The 19,992-nt window shown below is 35.7% G+C and overlaps 3 protein-coding genes and 1 non-coding gene across 4 annotated transcripts; 1 reads left to right on the top strand and 3 right to left on the bottom strand.

Annotated features, from left to right (window-relative positions):
- Window positions 1-240: 240 nt before the first annotated feature.
- TRNAN-GUU (transfer RNA asparagine (anticodon GUU)) lies at window positions 241-314 on the bottom strand. Its single transcript has one exon. It is a non-coding gene; the product is annotated as a tRNA-Asn (tRNA).
- A 74-nt stretch (window positions 315-388) lies between these two features.
- Window positions 389-5,466, top strand: LOC107645520 (glycosyltransferase-like At2g41451). Its single transcript, XM_088490008.1, has 11 exons — window positions 389-966; window positions 1,226-1,375; window positions 1,549-1,601; window positions 2,399-2,507; window positions 2,609-2,743; window positions 2,843-2,887; window positions 3,103-3,290; window positions 3,711-3,852; window positions 4,394-4,440; window positions 4,522-4,609; window positions 4,731-5,466. The coding sequence occupies exons 1-11, from the start codon at window positions 592-594 to the stop codon at window positions 5,016-5,018; spliced, it is 1,620 nt and encodes a 539-aa protein (XP_088346134.1). The 5' UTR covers window positions 389-591; the 3' UTR covers window positions 5,019-5,466.
- A 368-nt stretch (window positions 5,467-5,834) lies between these two features.
- Window positions 5,835-8,827, bottom strand: LIS (WD-40 repeat family protein / small nuclear ribonucleoprotein Prp4p-like protein). Its single transcript, XM_016349567.3, has 6 exons — window positions 8,699-8,827; window positions 7,632-8,595; window positions 7,086-7,539; window positions 6,808-7,005; window positions 6,616-6,697; window positions 5,835-6,127 (listed from the first exon to the last, which is right to left on the bottom strand). The coding sequence occupies exons 2-6, from the start codon at window positions 8,561-8,563 to the stop codon at window positions 6,036-6,038; spliced, it is 1,758 nt and encodes a 585-aa protein (XP_016205053.1). The 5' UTR covers window positions 8,564-8,595; window positions 8,699-8,827; the 3' UTR covers window positions 5,835-6,035.
- Window positions 8,828-12,094: 3,267 nt separating this feature from the next.
- Window positions 12,095-15,393, bottom strand: LOC107645518 (FK506-binding-like protein). The gene is made up of 2 exons (XM_016349566.3): window positions 14,960-15,393; window positions 12,095-13,341 (listed from the first exon to the last, which is right to left on the bottom strand). Exons 1-2 carry the CDS (start codon window positions 15,051-15,053, stop codon window positions 12,539-12,541), a joined length of 897 nt encoding a protein of 298 aa, XP_016205052.1. The 5' UTR covers window positions 15,054-15,393; the 3' UTR covers window positions 12,095-12,538.
- Between the last annotated feature and the right edge of the window lie 4,599 nt (window positions 15,394-19,992).

The raw sequence follows: 19,992 nt of genomic DNA, 5'->3' as shown, positions 1-19,992 counted from the left end.
AATGCATAGGAATTTAAAGTTTATTCAAATTGTGTAGTCTTCTCTTTATAATTCATTAATTCTATCATTGTATTAGGTATACAGAAAAAAAGGGTTAATTTTTTTCAATAATGTGAACTTTTTTTATATGCAATTCTAAATCAATTACACGTGAATAAAAATTCTTGGTTGACAATTATTTGTTCTAATTCAAAACTTGTATTGCCACTTGACCAAAATTTTTATAAAATCTTTTATTTACGCTAGAAGGAGGGCTTGAACCTCCGACCTTGTGGTTAACAGCCACACGCTCTAACCAACTGAGCTATTCCAGCTTATTAATAATAAATTTCGAAGAAAAAAATTATAATGTAATAAATAAATAAAGAGAATGAAGAAGCGGTTAATTGAATAATGGATGAACTGAAAAACCAACGACAAAACGGCTCCCACAGTCTCATTCTCTTCTCTCTTTCAGTTTCCTTCTTCCTTCGCTTTCTCTCTCAACACAAGAAGCTCAATTCTATTCATATATATACATAACCTTACACCAAACAACAACCACCACATTTCACATTACATGCACCCAACAACACCACCTTCTTCTTCTTCATGGCGGGTCTCTACTCTTCTTCGCACAGACCCACCTATTCTTCTTCGTCTTCTGCTTCTTCATCTTCGTCTTCGAGGCTTCTCCTCTTGCTCACGGTGCTGCCACTCACCTTAGCCTCCTTCGCCTTCGTTCTCCAATGGCGCGGCGGAGTCACCGACCCTCTCTCCCGCTGGTCCCCCGATCAGCCTGACTTCCCCGGTATGTCGTCCGACGCCGACGGAGGAGCCAACTCCCATCCCGCCGGAACCTCCCACCTCCAAAGCGCCAGCTCCGACTGCGCCACCATCCTCCTTGGCCACTCCTCCAATAACCACCCTTCCTTTCCGTACTTCCGCGACTGGAAGCTCGATTACTCCTCCGATCTCAGGCCCAAGGTCTTGTTCTCAATTCGAGATCCAATTCCATCGTCGTTTTGCTTTGCTCTCTTCTGCGTTTTAGTCTCAATTGTGATCGTTGCTTTCGGTTGACCCTTGCTTTGGATCTATCTGCATAAACCCCTTTTGGAAGATTGAATTTTGAAATTTCCGTCTCATCAATATATGATTTTTATTATTATATTTTTTTAATATTCATCAGTGAAGTTTAAATTTTTTCGTTAAAGAAAAGCTCTTTTTTTTTTCCTTGGTGTGGCAGATATGCATAACAACGAGTACTTCAGCTGGTTTGGAACAGACTCTGCCATGGATCTTCTATCACAAGGTCATTGGAGTTTCCTCTTTCCTCCTTTTCGTGGAAGGGAAGGCTGCATCACCTAATGTATCTAGAGTCCTCGAAAGCATTCCTGTGAGTTCAAGCAATCTCTATCTTGCATTTTAAATTGTTATTATTAACTTTTTTAATTCAATTAGTACTGTTGTATCAGTAATCAATTTGTTTTTATGATTTTGGTTAGGCTATTTTAATTTATGCTTTGAACCTTTTTGATGCTCAAATGAAACGTCTTTTTCTTGTTTCAGGGGGTTAAAGTTATATATAGAACTAGAGAGTTAGAAGAACAGCAAGCTAAAAGGTATGCGTGTTCTACTTTGGAAACTTTTTTTTTTTTTAAATTTTTGGTGTAATCAATTTTCTTTCTTTCTTATTAAATGGCCTTTTCCCCTTTGGTGGAGCCACTGACTGTTTAACAATCATCATGATTGAAACAAAACGTAAAGAACAAGAAGTTTTGTGCATTATTGACCAATTGGCCATGTAGACTTAATGCTAGCGTTTTTTTTTACTGGGTTTAACGTTTAACATGTATTGTGGATCTGGCTTGGCTTATTATTCTTATTCTCTGTAGATTTGTCCCCATAGATTTGTGGCAGAGACATTTTAGTTTGCAAATATTCTAGTATGTTTTATCTAGTCATGATAAATGTAACGGTTTGGTAGTTTCTACTGGAAAATTGAAAGATTGAAGCTTTCAATGCATTAAAAAATTTAAAAGCTTCAATCTTAGGTAATGTTAACAAGTGCCATAAGCCAAATAGTAATATTTGTGAGCCAAACCCTAAAAGTAATAGTAATGTTACTGGATTGTTATTGTGAGCTAGTGGTTACTTGTCCTAAATGCAAAATGTTCCAATCTATTGTCTCCCCACAACAAAGGAAGCCAAATACAACCGCCAGACTGCTCTCTTTATTATGGAATGCTAAATTGTGATATAAACAGCCCATTTAAGATAATGTTATCAGTTTCTTCCTTAGTGTGGATTCTTTAGATTCCGATATTCTTAATGTTTATGCACACAGGATTCTGCTTTTTAAATAATGTGCCAAATCTTTTGTAATCCCTGTGTTAATAAGTATTTTGTTACCTACCAGTCGAATATGGAATGAGACTTGGTTGGCTAGCTTCTTCTACAAACCATGCAACTATGAGTTGTTTGTGAAGCAATCTTTGAACATGGAAATGGCTATTGTCATGGCAAGGGTATGGTTTGTTTTCCTTGTGCTAAATTATTATCTCTATATAAGTATATATGATATTAATCCCTTGAAGGTCTTACCTTTTCACGATGCTGTTATGTTCAGGAGTCTGGAATGGATTGGATCATTCATCTGGACACTGATGAGCTAGTATATCCAGCAGGAATACAGGAGTACTCTTTAAGACAGTTGCTATCTGATGTTCCTGGAAATGTTGATATGGTTATTTTTCCAAATTATGTGAGTGCATGTGTTTTATTTAAGATTCTGAAATTACTATCATTCGACTTAATTAGATGATCACACTGTGTTCGTTTGCTGGAATAATGTTTCGTTCAGGAGAGCAGTGTTGAGCGAGATGATATCAAGGAGCCTTTTAGCGAGGTATATACATAGATAGCTTTTGTAAGGTTTTGAACATATAATTGAATCTGTTTCTGAATCCAGGCACTTGGCACATATTTAACATGTAAATATAAATCCAATCCAGATTTTACTTTGTAGCCCTTCTGCTGCTCTGGTTCATTCTGTTCCAACTTACTCTGTCCCAAATGGAAACAAGTAATATTTGACATATTTATCTTATAATGTTTTCATAGGTTTCAATGTTCAAGAAGAACTATGACCACCTTCCAAAGGATGTATATTTTGGAAATTACAAAGAAGCAACTCGTGGCAATCCAAACTATTTTCTTACTTATGGAAACGGGAAAGCTGCTGCTAGGGTTCAGGATCATCTCCGTCCAAATGGTGCTCACAGATGGCACAACTATATGAAGACACCTAAGTATGTTGATTCTGCTTATTTCATTGAATGCATTTGTATGAAAATTTGCAACATTCTTTTATAGTCAAGGGGACATATTGTTGCATCTGTTTGTAGTTTGTAGTTTGGTGTCTAATTATATGCCAAGTTGTCTTGTTCGAAGATTAAAAATAAAAATTGTGTTTGCTGGTCTCATATTGAACAAGTCACATTTGCCTCTTCAAGCTTAGTGCAAACTGTTGGTCTCATATTGGCTGGTCTTGACAATCTTACAGCATTTTATGCTACTTTGGCGAGCCTCGGGTTACTAGTCAGCATTGACTTTTTCTGATTAAATTGACATAGCGATAAAAAAATACCCCCAAATTCTAATATTCTATTAGTGGTTTCGAACTTTCTGAACATAATTTGCACTGATCCAGATGTCATATATGTTCACAGTGAGATCAAGTTGGATGAAGCAGCTGTTCTGCATTACACATACCCCAAATTTTCCGATTTGACCTCAAGACGTGATCGGTGTGGCTGCAAGCCAACTAAAGAAGATGTTAAAAGATGCTTCATGTTGGACTTTGACAGAGCTGTGAGTTCTTTTTCATGCTTGCTTAGCTTCTGGTTCTGGTTTGAAGTATTACTAGTTTTTATCCGAACTTTGGAGTGAATTATGAGTACCAGATTATCTTTGATTACTACATTCTTTTTCTTTTCCCCATTTTCCTGTTGATTGGGGTGATCGCTGCATTCTTATATTACAAGATTTTGTACATCTATTGGCATGTATTTAAGTCTTGCACACAGGTTTCCTGGTTAAGTCATAACAAAAGTCGTGTCTTTTCTTTTAAGTTTGCTTTAATTCTGTGCATGGTTGGGTGACACACTGTCATTTTTTCCCCCTTTCTTCAAATCATATAGTCGTCTATTTTAATAGTTATTCTATGAAGTCGGTACAACAGCACATCTTTTCTTTTTCCCTCCTTTGATGACTGAACTCCATGACATGATGTGAATGTGTCTCTAGTTTTCTTTTATTCCTCCTTCATGGTTGGATAGGTGAAGTTCTGGATTTTCTTCACGTGCATGGGTACGTATTTTGTTTTGATGAATGCATTTAATGTATGATGTAGGCATTCATAATTGCTTCAACTGCAACTGAAGAGGAGATGCTTCAGTGGTAAGTTCCCCGAGCAGATTCAACTTCACTTCAAATTCCCAATTTATTTGCATTTTAAAAAGGAATTTTCATTTGATATAGGTATCGCGAACGCGTTGTGTGGACAGACAAAACACTAAACCTGAAGCTTTTGAGGAAGGGCATCCTGACTCGCATTTACTCTCCCATGGTATGGTCACTTGCCTGACATCCATGTTGTGGTTTCTCTCCAACCAATTTTATATATTCATCATCTGCATAGTATCTGAGTAAACAGTCTGAACTTTCTTCCAAAATAATTATCTTCTCAGGTTATCATTCAGAGTTTGAGGGAATCCGGAGTTTTTCGTTCTGTGATCGCGAAAGCAGCCGAAACAACACTATCAAAGGACAACTTTTTAAAATCTGTTGATATTAACAACTCAACTAGGAATGGCAGATCAGAAAACATTTTCTCTAGAAAATTCGATGCAAATGGAGTATCCCAATCAACTGCAAGAAGAATTTTGGAAGTCATAGATGATGGCTTAACCCCTTCAGCAGTACCACCATTATCTCCACCCAGACTTGATCTCTCTAACCCCATTACATCTTCATAGTTTTTTTCAAAAAAAAAAATTTTTCCTGACTCCTTACCATTGTCAGAACTTTTAAGGAGGATTTATACTTGAATTGTGACTATTAAGGTGAGCCATTCAGTTTTTTGGATTCTTGGAAATTTTTTCCGATCATTTATCCAAGCGCTCGTGTAAATTTCAGGTTTAGATTTTTAGGCATAGTATAGGAATCACACATAAATTTTGTTAGCAATATCTTCATGATTCTTTTCTTCCTTTTTCCCTTTCATTTTTTAGAGACTTGAGTTGAGCCATATTGGCTGTGGTCTTGATGGAAAATAGTGGCTTGTTGAAACTCTTTTCACACATTGGAAAACAATATTATACTGATCAATATTTTCTTCTCCCAGTTGGAGGCTGAAATGATTGATGAAAGTGAGAAAAATTGTGAATGGTGTATTGCCAATCATTTATAGTTCAATATGTTGTTGAAGAATTGATTTTATTGTTACCGTTGATGTAAAGGAAGGTGATAGTTTTACCTACGTGGAAACAAATAATCAAATATAGGTTTCTTTACATGGCAATTCTAATCTGGTTTCTTTACATGGAAGGATGATAACGTATTGGAGAATGGAGATTCAGATGATAATCATAGTTTCTGGAAAGATTGATAGTTACATTCACCAAAAGTACATAGAGAATCACCTACAAAACAATGCCTTGGATTCATAGCTAGCAACAAGGTTGTCATTGTGAATCTAACGTTTAGGACACAGACAATATTATCTTGTGGTATGCATCAGAGTCATAATCTCTACTGATTCGAGCAACCAAGAAAACAAGGAAATCAAGAACGATTATGATATAAGTCTAGTCATTCAATTTGTCCATTAGGCAGGGAACTTTGTTACATGATACAACAAGAAAAATGATATCTTCAATTTATATATCTCACCAAAAAACCATCCTATAGAAGCAAGTTACAATTTTGTTTATAACGGCAGCGATAGTTGTGATTCTCATCACCAATACAGAGAGTGTATCCCATCTAATAGCCTAATCAACATCCATAGTTTGTTCACTACTCATATTGGTGGACCACAATTTTATGGTACGATCATGTGAGACAGTAGCAATATAACTGCCATCTGCAACCAACAAACAAGAAAAGACAGAGTCAGTGTAGGGGAAAATAAGATTCTCTGAGATGTATATTGACAAACGAAAAGGTTATGGTGTATCTTGTAAATTTCTATACAAGAATATCCGTATGCAAAATAAAAAGATAAAATGAGCATCATAGTTTCTACTTCCTAAGCCTGGGTGATCTTATAATCTTAAAATGAGCATTTTCAGGGTTCCATTGCATTTTCTGTCTTGGTTTGCATTCCCCAACAAAATTACAGAACTCATTGTAACATTTTTTTTCCGCTGCAAACTATTAGCTAAATTCAGTGGCACTTCAAAATGAGATCACTTTATTTGATTAATCATTTGGGATTCTATGGTCAACAGATAAGAGCAGTGAAACATGGTGCATGGATATACTCATAGAATAACAAATAAGCAACAAGAGTGTGAAAATCAGAGCCATATATTATGGATGCAATTATTCCTTTCTAAGTAGAAATCATACCACCAAGAACATCCACAGAAGTAACTTTTGCTTCATGCCCAGATAGCGTCTTCACAGGCTTGAAATCACGGGCTGACCACACCTGATGTCAAAATATGAAATATAAATAATTAGAACCAGAAGAAAATGGACTACTAAAAATATTGAAATTCTCTCTTCGACAGATCGTTGCTGTTTCACATGAGTGCATACCTTAGCTGTCATGTCATATGAGGCAGTTACCAAAAAGTAACCTTCCTGAGGCTCAAACTTAACTTGTGATATTAAGTTGGAGTGAGCAGGGATGGTGTACATGGATTTCTTCTTTCTCAAATCCCAAATGCGACAAGTGTTGTCTTCACCGCCTGTGGCTAAATGATATCCATTAGGTGAAAAGCTAATGCCAAGAACCTGAGAACAGAAACATAATCATAGTCAATCTTTTGCAATTCGAGAGCATTAAAAGACTGTATCATCTTATAATGTCTCACCGGCTTGACATGACCTTCAAGTGCAAGAATGCTTCGCCCAGTTCGGAGATCCCAAACACGAGCCAAAGCATCCAGTCCACAAGATGCAGCTAACGATCCATCTTGATGGAAAGCTAAACCATATACACTCCTACTGTGACCTTCTTGAAGAAGCAATTCCTCACCTGTTTCTATGTCCCATAATCTCCATGTCTTGTCAAAGCTAGCAGTGCCTAGGTACTTTCCTGATGGATGGAAAGCAATTCGTGCAAGACGGTCAATATGACCCTCGAATGTCTTCAGTAAAGATCCCTGGTCATTCCAATATTTTGCGGTCCGATCAGCAGATGCAGTCGCTAAATGGTTGTGCACAGGAGAATAAGCAACATCAGTCGCACGCTCTGTGTGTCCCTTTAAGGTACAAGATTTGATGACTTTAGGCATGCTCCACAACTTGGCAGCTCCGGTTAGAGAACTGAAAAACCAAAACATTATCAGTTATATAATTTCACAGGGCAATCATGGGAAATGGGGAGTAAAGTTACACAATTTGTAACAAAGACACACCAAGTAGCAAGCGACTTTCCATCTCGTGAGAAGGAGCAACCAGAAAGCGGTCGATCATCTCCGATTTCACTGAATTCAAGACTCAAATTAGCAGCCTGCTTTAATGCCCAATCCATCTCCGCATCCACATCTTCATCCGGATCATCTTTTCTTCTCCGGGCACGTTGAAGACGCAATGCTGCCCTAACCAAAGAATACTTAGCAATATCAATCCTAGCATCACGGAGAGACTTTGGCCCTTCGGTGTAAAAGGGATACTGTATCTCTTCCTCGTCCCCATCCTTCCCGGCAGTAGCCGCAGTCTCTTCATCCTCATGAGCCTTCATCAGCTTCTCCAGCTGGCCATCGGCATCCAGCTTCGCCATAATCATCCTCAACCTGTCCCTCCTCTCCATCTCCCTCTCACCAAACAAAGTTATGGGCTCACCAAGCCGGCGAAGGCGAGCACGCACAGCCATGTCATTGGTCGGAACAGCCAAAGCGGCGGCACGCCTCTTCATCATGAGCTCCTGCATTGCTTTCTCCTGCCTCTCCCTCACCAGCCTACTCTCCTCCGATATCTCATACTCCCCGGCACCCTGGTTAACCCTCCCACCGGCATCATCGTTGTCCGAATCAGAATCTTCCGAACCAACCTCGCCATTTTGCGCCACAGGTGGTCTAATAGGCGGCGGGCGAGGAGGGAGCGGCGCCAATGGACGCACCACAGGAGGGGCCGGAATTGGGGCTATGGGAGGCACAATAGAAGGGGGAGGAATGGTGGGAATTGGAGCCATAGGTGGCACAGGCGCAGAAAGAGGAATAACGGGTGGTGGAATAATGGGTTGAATTGGGTGTGGTGGAGTTGCAGCATTGACGGAAACATCAGAGGAAGGTCCTATGGCGGATTCAGAAGCAGTATTTGATGGAACATTTTCTTCATCCACTTCCATGATAAATAATTAACTCACAAAAACACAAAACCCTGAAAAATTCATCACTTTAAGCTATTATTAATTCTTGCAGCAGTAACTATTTATACACAATCTAGCTATCAGAAATTGAGAGAGAAAGCGAGAGAGAAGCACCTGCAAGCGAGCGTGGGAGCTGCGACTGCGAGAGAGGTGGTGAGAGTGCCGGCGATGGTGCCCTTTCTTTCTGGCTGCCAGATTCTCTACTACTTCTGGATGTTAAACCCAAAATCTTTTGTATTTTTAATCGTAAACTATGGACAAATTCAAAAAAAATGCAATTTTTTTATATTTTTATTTTTTTTAAAAAATTTTTAATTTATTAATATTTAAGTTATCTATGTATTATCTCTCAAAATATTATGATTTCACAAGTTATAATATATGATATTAGTTATTGTTATATATAGGAAAAATATTACTTATTTTCGTATTGTTTGAATTAGAAGAATTTGTAGAAAAATAAAATGTTGGAGAAGAAAATGGATAAAAAAAATCAATTTTTCATTGTTTGGATCAACAAAAAAATTCAATGAAAAACAAAAAAAGTGTATGCAGAACTCATGTAAATTTTCAAAGTTACGAAAAACGGGGAAAGTGCAAACATGGATAAAAGTATCGAGTTATCCTTTAAATTATAATTTATATATAATATATAAAAATATTAATGTAATTTTACTCCATTATAACTTTCTCTTTTCTTACTTTTTCTTCTATCTTCTTTTATTTTCTTTGCATTCATTTTTTCTTCATCTAAACAACACAAAAAATATATTTTTCTTTTCATTTTTCTTTCCTCTCATTTCTTTCTTTTCATTTTCGTTCCTCTTATTTTCCATCTTATATCCAAACAATAGTTTAGTATTTATCCATTTATCTCCTATTAATATTGTTATAACAAGAATACATGTGACTTTATGAAAAGGGATATATCATATATCCTAGATTTTGATTATTTAAGAATTTACCAAGTGGTTGAAATAGCTCCACGTCACGTCACGAGCCAACGAATGCTATCAATAGGGATGATCACAAAAACAGCAGAAACATGTATTTGCAGGAATTGCTCGTGATTTAGGGTTAGATGGAGACCTGTGAAATTCTCACGATCTGCTACGTGAAAATGGATGGGGACTAGGGGGTGACAAACGGGATGAAACCCGTCGAGTCAGCCTGCGTAATCCGCCAAAAAGGATGGGGTGGACTGAAAATTTGAGACCGCCAAATTTTAAAATGGATTTTGGCGGGTTTCGGTGGGGCGAGGCGGGGAAGGCTTCTCTGCCGAGCCAAGCGTTTTTTTTTTGTCAGAGCCATTTTTTTTATAAATTTCAATAATGTTATTGATCTACAAGAGGATAAAAATGATAATTGAAGATATTCTAAATTATATTTTGGATTATGTTTTATGTTTGATTGATTATAAATTTGAAGATGTTTAATTATATATTTTGGACAATATTTGTTTTGCTTTGGACAATGTTAGTTTTATTATTTTATTTTAAAAAATTTGATTTATAATTATGTTTATTATATATTTATAATTATAAAGACTTTAATGTTTGTAAATTTAGAAATTATGATATTTTTATATCTTTAGAAATTATAAATTTATTGAAATGGTTGTGAAATTATATATATTGTTTAATATTTATTGGTTTATAAAAAATAAAAAAAGAGAGAGAGAGAGATTTGGCGGGTTTGGTCCGTCAACCCGACAGCCTACCGTTAGGCGGGGCGGAGGAAGAATTCAGTACCGTCGCACTAGGCAGGGCGGGGCGGTCCAATCCGCCAGATGGCACGCTTTTGGCGGGGTAGGGCAGGCTTCCCCATTTGCCACCCCTAATGGGAACACGGACATAAGTGCCTGCCCCATGAAACCTATTAAATATACGCGAATATAAAATTACTAATTTATCCTAATTTAAATATGTAAATAGTATAAATTGATACTTTTTAGTATAAAACCAATAATAAAAGTCATTAATTAAGTTAATTACATAATTAAAAAATTATGAATAATTTTTTAAATAATTAAAAAATAAGATCATTATTTTTACATATTACAAAGTTTATGGAAAAAATTTTGAATAATAAATCAGTTCTTAATAAATTATACATTAATTCTGTAAAAAAATAATAATTAATACATTAGATATTATTATTTACGTACTAATATAATATATATTATCGATTATTAAGTTTATAATTAATTTTTAACCCAATTTTTGGTAACTAAAATTTAAATGATTGAAATTATTAAATACTGAATATTTCGTATTTAACCAATTTTATTTTTGTTATTGAAATTAAAAAAGGATGAGTTGTTAATCAATTCTAAATTTAAATTTAGATTTGAGTAAGAAAATAAAAATATTTTAAATTTTATCTCACTAACTATAATTAATTTTAAGATAAGAAATTATTTGTACATCATATATATTGTAGGATAGTATAGTTATTTACTATTTTTTAACGGTAAATATTGTCAAATAAAATAGTATAAGAAATTAGAAGAAAATGTATTTACCAGTTCAAGAAATATTAATTTATTTTTTAATAGAATAAATTATATATTGAATAACAAAAGTTATTATTGGTTTCTCTTCACACTTATTAATACTTAACGATGGTATTTCGGTACATCATCTTACCAAGAAATATTAATCCATCTAATAACTTTTGTAATGACATAAATTTATAAATTAAAAAATTTAAAAATCATTTCATAAAATGTGAAGTTTCAACAACTAATAATGTTGATCATATTGTTTTGACTTCAAAAATGAATACGATACCAACAAATAAAATTGTCCCAAGTAAATTTTAACAAAGACAAAAGTCTATAAATATTTTTATTAATGAGAAATTAACCTATTTTAAATACAAATATAATTTTTTTTCTACGGATTTCCTAACTCGGCAAGTCGAGAACTAATCCACCACATATTAATGTTCTATTTATTAAGGGTCAGCTGTTAACTAATAGATTGTTATACAGACAAAGCGAGATTCGAACTCCAAATATTTGTTTAAACGGATAAATGAGATGACTATTCAACCAATCCAAATTGATTAAAACAAATACTAATTATTTTTAATAATAATTACTATATATAATTTTTATTTAATTTTTTAATAAATTTTTTTTATATAATTTTATGTATCATCCCGTGCAGGACACAGAAACATACACTAGTTTATATATAAAAAATGAGATATTGGGTTTTGTTGCATTAACATTCGGTGCATAATATAATTGAATGAAAATTGAAAATTATAATTAAATTTGTAAAAAGAATATATGTTATATATAATACTTTTATTTTATTAATGATTCATTTTGAGATGTTTATAACTTGGCCCGACCAGAAACATAAATGAAGAAAAAGATTAATATAAAAATATTTCTAGACCTTCAACTTCAAGAAAATTTAAGTAATGCTTCTCTAGTCATTAAATAATCTTTTGCCACAATGATAATAAAGCTTTCTTCAACTGAGTAGGATCAGTCACATGAATCAAAGGATGAAAATTAACATTCTTTATTCAAGTTCATTTCTGAGTGTCAATATTGATCACACAGAACAAACTATGAGCAGCAGAGACAAACAAATAGAGGGGCCATAATATACCATCAAGATCACAAGAATGAACATATTATAGCTCCACTTTTATCTATATACATAAACCTCTAAATAGGGTAAGGGATAAACCTATAACTACAACCATGGATCCAACATAAAAGCTATCTAATAAATTGTATTGAAAGTTTGAAACAAATGCTGTCTCATCCTTCCTCTCATATCAAATCTACTTTTACCATAAAAACCTGTTGTTTTATTATTATATGTATTTTACAATGTTTTCTAGAGAACAAAACTTATGAATCTCCAAGCTACCTTCACAAAACTAGCAGTTTCATTAATATGCCTTTGAATCTTTGATCCTTAGCTTCTCTTATGTCTTCACTTGCCATGCAGTAGCAGTAGGTACCTTATCCACATGAGCAAAACTTCCTCTTCTTCTTCCTCTGTTGTTTCCTCTTCCTCTATTCATAGGATTACCGTGATGATGTCCATTAGTTTTAGACCATGACATGTTCTCTCTCCTTCTATTGGACCCATCCCATGCACCCCAATTCGTGTTCCCGCCGGTTCTTCCTTTTCCCATGTTGTGGAAGTCCATGTCGTACGACTGCTCGTGGTTCCAACCCCAAGCATCATTCCCAGAATATTGCCATTCATATTCTTTCGCGGGTTCAGCTGGAGGAAAATAATTCTGTTCCCAAGAGTCTGCTCCCTTGTTCTCTTGCAGGTCATAGCCCCAACCTTGGGCCACAACAGTGGAAAGTGGATCAGAAGGCTTTTCTTCTACGTCGACATCCCATCCAGTAGGGCAAATAGGCAGATCCTGGACTTGAGATTGGTTACCACTGCTAACTTCGTCTCGAGCATCATCCTCGAACCTGGCTTTCTCCAAGTCCAGAAGAAGTTCAGGGTCCACGCTTGAGTTCCAATCGACATTGTCAACATACATGTTGGGATCGGGCAAAGATATGTCACAAGGGAGGCCTTTGATCTCAGCCCAAAACCTACTTTTCGCATTGTCAAATGCCTCTTTGCCAGCAGAGTCGTCCCAGTTTACCACATTGCTATGTAGATCCATATACTTTTTGCATTCTATTAGTTTTCCCCACGGCACTGAACCAACCGTAGTGCAAAACTTCTTTTCCCAGGCTGGCACCGTTGAATGCCAATTATCTGAGAAATAAGAAAGGACGAGGCAATTAGCTTGTAAGGACATATTGCTGTCAATCACAATAAAAGAAAAATGAAAAAATGTCTTACAGTCCAAACAACTTTGAAAACAAAGGAAATAATGTGAAGATTCAGGAGCAAGGGCAATGCCTTGGAAGAACAAATGGATACAAATCACATTCACAAGAGATCAACATGAAAGATGAATATGAATACATAGCATACCCTAAATGCATCAGAAGCAATAACGGTGGTCCACTAAAAATTGATTCAGTTATAACACTAGCATCTTTCAAAGTATTTTCCATTGTATCAGTTTGCATCGCTCATACAAGATGCCCTCTCAAAATCAATCATTCTATAAGCAGAGATACTTCAAACAGATGTGTAAAAAGAACGGAAAACTTGCAACACTTGAAGCAGAAACTAAGAAATGATTAAGTAAATGCTTAAGTACTTCCAAGATATACCAAGGCTGCATTACTTCATATGATTGTTTGATTCAACAAAAAACCATTCCAATTAGCAAGACCTACCAAGCTTCGGTACAAAAGCCAACCAACAACATTTTTTATAGAATACAAGTATAATAGATGAACCATTAAGTATCAATCACTGAATGGGGCAGGGATTCATCTCAAAAAGGTGCCTCCAAAAGATTTGATTAGTAGATACCTAGACAGCTTCTGTTCGGAAAACGACAGACTATGTTTCAAAGGTAGATCAAACAGGAAATTTAGTAATTCCTGCAATACTGCAACAACCTAAATTTTGCCAAAAAGGCAAAAACAAGAGTCTTTGTGTTCAAAACACCAAAGAAGTCAAAATTTCTATTTGAAAAAAAGATACCCTAAAAACAAAAACATAGTTTAGTATAAGCTTCGCCAATTAAATGAGTTAGGGTTTTGTTTTCAAATTGTCACTGAAAGATTCAATTCATAGGTATCCACTTGGAATTGCGCAAGCACACACAGTCTGAGTTTCACCACATCCTGAATTCGCGGAACCTCGTCTTCAAAAGGAAGCTTAACAAATCTATAAGCCTGTCGGTTTCAACAATTCAATGACATGAAATTGCAACCTAGCAACCTACAAATCAATCACATTCATAAACTCATCCCGCCCAAAATACTCGAGTCACTCAGGTAGCTTAAAGCCTTTAATAACCAAGATCCTGGGCCTTATAGCACAGACAAAAAATGGCAGGGTTACACTATGGAACACACCATCTAAACCACAACTCAAACACATGGTGGACAAACAAACTCAACCATATATGTAATTGAAGTCAGTTCCAAGAAACCTATAACCATCACAAATCAATCAATCATTCAAGAACAGGCATTTATAGTTAACAAGGGAATCCTATTCTCTGAAAACCAAAAGCCAAATTGAAGACTTTTCATCAAAGGTCGGTGATGTAATCATGTTGTGGTTCACAATTCTATCACCTCAGCCACTTCTTGAAGCCAATCTAATAGATAATCCATGCAACAACTAAAGAATTAAAAAATTAAATATATAACAACAAGAATAATGAAGAAAGATCCCTTCAAGAAATCAAGACAATAATAATAATGATGATCAAAATTTTAAAAAAATAAAAATCAGTAATACTAACCGAAGGATGGCTTTCTTTTGGAGTTAAAATTTGAGGATCGCCAGCGACCCACTTGATGATGAGTCTCACCATGCTGTTTTCTCCAATTAGCCATGCCAAGGACCGAAATTGAGAAAGACCCAGGGAAGAATAACAAATAAATTTTCAATCTTGGGGCAAAAGGGTAGAAGAAGATGATGATTATGACAACACAGGAATCGTGGAAAATCCTAATGAGGTGTGTGTCAAGAAAGAAGAAAACGGTGCGTGTAGAGAGAGAGAGAGAGAGAAGAAATAACTAGAAGAGAATGAAATTGTAAATGGAAAAGAAGGCGTGAACATGAACAACACAATACAACACAAAAGAGAGACCCCACAGAAAAGAAACGCTACTACGAGGTTTCTTGTAACTCTTTCTTGTGTTGTGTTGTTTTGTTTTGTTTGAAGCACAGTGCGTGTTTAATTGCACCCCAAGCTTCTTATTTATAGCACCTGCTTTTCCCTTTTTACTTAACTCACTTTTATTGTCGTTAATGTAAAAACATTACTCCTATGCCTCTCAAAGTCCCAAAGTCAAATTTAGCGGTTTTATTTTCCCTGCTTTTCATAAGGGAATTAGAGGGGGTGTACGGCCAATCCGATCCGTTTAGCCCGAAGAAGTATAGGGTGCCGATAAAATATGTGTACAATGTGTACAATAAGGTTTAGAAATGCTCGATTTAATAGGCAGATATTTATTATTTTTAGTATCCGGATGGTTATTCTGGATAATATGGGTATATTGTGTTTGAGAAGTTAATAGTATTTTATCCTGGATATTTATTTTTTAACTTATATTGGGCCAAATAAATAATTCATTGTACACATTGTATAAGTACTCTATTAACACCCTAACAAGATTCGTTTAACCCAGATCATAATAGACTAAATATTAATGAATTGAACCGAACTAATTCATAATATATGTGAGCTGTTATGAGAGAAATTTGTGTTCGCACTCCGCTTATTTGCAGTTTTTATAAACCAACTTAAATTACAATTTTTTTTTGCATTGTTATTATCAAATTTATGAATTATAACTAAAAAAAATTAGCAAAAAAATAGGCTATAGAAGAAGATACGAATCTTTTACAGCAATCAATTAATATTTATATTAATTTTAGATATAACTGAAGACTTAAAAAATAAATACTGAAGTGAAAAAAGATTTAAATGAGTTATTAGTTTTTACTTTTTAGCCTGTATAAATATATTAGTTTTTACTTTTGAGCTCGAGAACCTTCATGTTTCCTCTACAAATCTCTGTGCTGCTTTCTCTCCATCTACTCTTCACTTGTGGCACCGTCGTCTTGCCCATAGCTCCTTAGGCAAATTACGTCCTCTTATATCTACGGGTGTTTTAGGTCAAGTTCAAAATGAGTCTTTAGATTGCATTTCTTGTCGCACTGCAAAACAACCTGCCTTATCCTTTAATAATAATTCCTCTATTGCATGCTCTCCTTTTGATCTTATTCATTCTGATGTTTGGGGACCCGCTCCCACCGCTTCTATGAGAGGGGCTCGATATTTTGTCCTCTTTATTGATGATTATTCCCGTTTTACTTTGATCTATTTGATGACTAATCGTTGTGAGTTGCCTCAGATTTATATTAACTTTGCCACTATGGTTCGAACTCAGTTTTTAAAGGTCATTAAAATTTTCAGACGTGATAATGCTATGGAATATCGTGACTCCAAACTTTTAAATTTTCTCGCTGAACAGGGTACTTTGTCCGAGTTTTCTTGTCCTGGTACCTCTCAACAAGATGGCAGAGCTGAGCGTAAACACCGTCATATTCTTGACTCTGTCTGTGCGATGCTTATTTCCTGTTCCTGTCCTGAGCGTGCTTGGGGTGAAGCTGTCCTCACTGCTGTTCATGCTATCAATAGACTCCCTTCTTCTGTTCTTGGTAACACTACTCCCTTTGAGCGTCTTTATCGTACTTCTCCCGATTACAGTTCTCTCCGTGTTTTTGGTTGTGTCTGTTTTGTCCTTCTTCAGCCTCATGAACATAATAAGCTTGAACCTCGGGCTCGCATGTGTTGTTTTCTTGGGTATGCTTCTGAACATAAGGGTTATCGTTGTTGGGATCCTATCTCTCGCCGTATTCGTATATCTCGTCATGTTGTCTTTTGGGAGCATCACATGTTCTCTAGTTTTTCCTCCTTTGAGTCCATTCCTTCTACTCCATCACCGTTTTTTACTAACCCAAATGTTGATCTCTTTCCTAGTGATGATACTACAGGGTCTACCCCAAGTCCACCCCTCGAGGCTCCTGATTCTCCACCTTCTCCATCTCCCGATGATTCCAGTCCGGACGGCGATCCCGCTCCTAGCATCATGTCTCCTCCTCACACTCGTTCTTCTAGGGTAAGGAATCCCCCTCCTCATCTTCTTGATTATCATTGCTTTTCTACTATTCTTCATCAACATGAACCTAAGTCATACAGAGAAGCCTCCACAAATCCAAATTGGCAACAAACAATGCAGGAAGAAATACAGGCACTTGAAAAAGTACACACTTGGAATTTGGTTGATCCTCCTTCTGATCAGGAAGTTGTGGGCAGTAGATGGGTATACAAGATCAAGACTCGCTCTGATGGCTCTATTGACCATTATAAGGCACGGTTGGTTGCTCAAGGTTGTACGCAAGAGTATGGTATTGATTATGAAGAGACTTTTGCTCCTGTTGCTCGCCTTACGTCTATTAGAGCTCTCCTTGCCATTGCTGCGGTTAAAAGATGGTCTCTCAGTCAGATGGATGTGAAGAATGCATTCCTTAATGGGGATTTGAAACAGAGAGTCTATATGAAACCACCTCCAGGATATCTTTGTCCTTCCAGTAAGGTTTGTCTCCTTCGCAAGGCACTTTATGGACTCAAGCAAGCTCCTCGTGAATGGTTTGACAAGTTCAGCACTACCATATGCAGTCTTGGTTTTATTTCTAGTCCTCATGAGAATGCGCTTTTCATTCGTAAAAGCGACCATGGAGTTGTTCTTCTACTTTTGTATGTCGATGACATGATCATTACTGGAGATGATGTTGATGGTATCTCTGATCTCAAGACCTCACTTCACCGTACCTTTGAGATGAAGGATCTTGGTTCTCTCAGCTACTTTCTTGGTCTCGAGGTCATCTCCACAGATGATGGCATTTATCTCTCTCAGGCTAAGTATGCTTCAGATCTCCTTGCTCGCGCTGGGATTACAGATAGTCGCACTGAGTCTACTCCTCTTGAGCCTAATGTTCGATTTACCCCTATGGATGGCACTGTTTTGGATAATCCGACACTTTATCGCCAGTTAGTTGGCGGTCTCGTCTACTTGACTGTCACCCGACCAGACATTGCCTATCCAGTTCATGTCCTCAGCCAGTTCTTGTCTGCTCCTCGTACTACTCACTATGCGGCAGTTCTTCGCATTCTTCGGTATGTCAAAGGCACTCTTTTTCATGGCCTTTATTTTTCTGCCCATTCCTCTTTGATCCTTCAGGCATACTCTGATGCTGATTGGGCTGGTGATCCCACTGATCGTCGTTCTACTACTGGTTATTGTTTGTTTCTTGGCGACGATCTCATCTCTTGGCGTGCTAAGAAGCAAACGTTCACTGCTCGCTCAAGCACAGAAGCTGAGTACCGTGCCCTTGCTGACACCACTGCTGAGGTTATCTCGATTCGTTGGCTTCTCGAAGATCTGGGTGCTCCTCAGTCGTCCCCTACTGATGTTTTTTGTGATAACTGCAGTGCTATTCAGATTGCCCATAATGATGTGTTTCATGAACGCACCAAACACATTGAGATTGATTGTCATTTTGTTCGGCAACGAATCCTTATTGATGCTGTTCGTCTCATTGCTGTTGGGACACTGGATCAGACTGCTGATATCTTCACGAAAGCTCATCACCCGACTCGCTTTCGGATTTTGTTATCCAAACTCAAGTTGGTATCCTTAGCTCCCACTTGAGTTTGAGGGGAGATGTTAGAGAATCATTAGAATCAATTTAGATTAATTAGCATCGTCTATATTTATATAGCATATCTGTACATTAATTGTAGGATTCTATGTCTTTATTACTTTGATTCATTTAGCACCTATAAATATCCCTTGTATATTGTACTTCATACACACTCAATTATACACTTTTCATATTATTCTTTCAATCTCTTGTTTCTATCAATATTTTTGTTAATATTATATATATTTAAAGCAGATAAACTACAGGTTCAACCTATTTAGGCATTTAGTCCATGAATTAAATAGTACAAATTAAAAATTTTTTAAAATTAATTTTAATATGTTATAAAAATTATTTTTGTTTAAAAGTATTATTTTAAAAAAATTTTTTTTTGTATAAATTATACTTTTAAAATGTGGTTAAGCAAATATTTTTTTAAAAAATATTTTTAATCTTTTCCTTTGAATAAGTGTCATACGAAAATGGTAAATAAAATGTTAGTGTGAATTAAATTAACTAATTTAGTAAAATATATAAATTATTTAATAATTTATTATTATTATTTTTATATAAATATATTTTTATATGAGTAGTTATCTTTTCATATATGTTAATACAATATAGTTATACTTATGCCAATTATAGTCGATACTGTTTTGACAGAAATATTTTTGCCATAATTAACAATACTCTTTTTGTTAAGTTAATTAAAAAAATCTAAATACATAATTAACTAATAAAAGCCGTACTTTTATAGTTTTATATATACGTAAAGAGTATTTAATATATGAATAATTATGAATATTTTTATTTTTATTTATATAGATCCTTACTCTATACGAAAGTTTTAGTGGTCAGAAAGTAAACTTATCTAAATCAGCTGTGTTTTTTAGCAACAATATTCCAGAGAAAATGAGAACTGTCTTAGCTAATAGACTCAACATTAGATACATAGGAGCATAGGACAAGTATTTAGGACTCCCTTCAACGGTTAATCGGTCGAAGAAGCAGACATTTGGGACTATTAAAGAAAAAGTGAGAAAAAAGATTTAGGGGTGG

This window comes from Arachis ipaensis, chromosome B6 (assembly GCF_059453495.1).
Source record: "Arachis ipaensis isolate K30076 ecotype BB chromosome B6, ASM5945349v1, whole genome shotgun sequence".
NCBI classification, from domain to species: Eukaryota; Viridiplantae; Streptophyta; class Magnoliopsida; order Fabales; family Fabaceae; genus Arachis; species Arachis ipaensis.
Note: the sequence above shows the minus strand (reverse complement) of the source record. Positions and strands in the feature narration are given on the sequence as shown.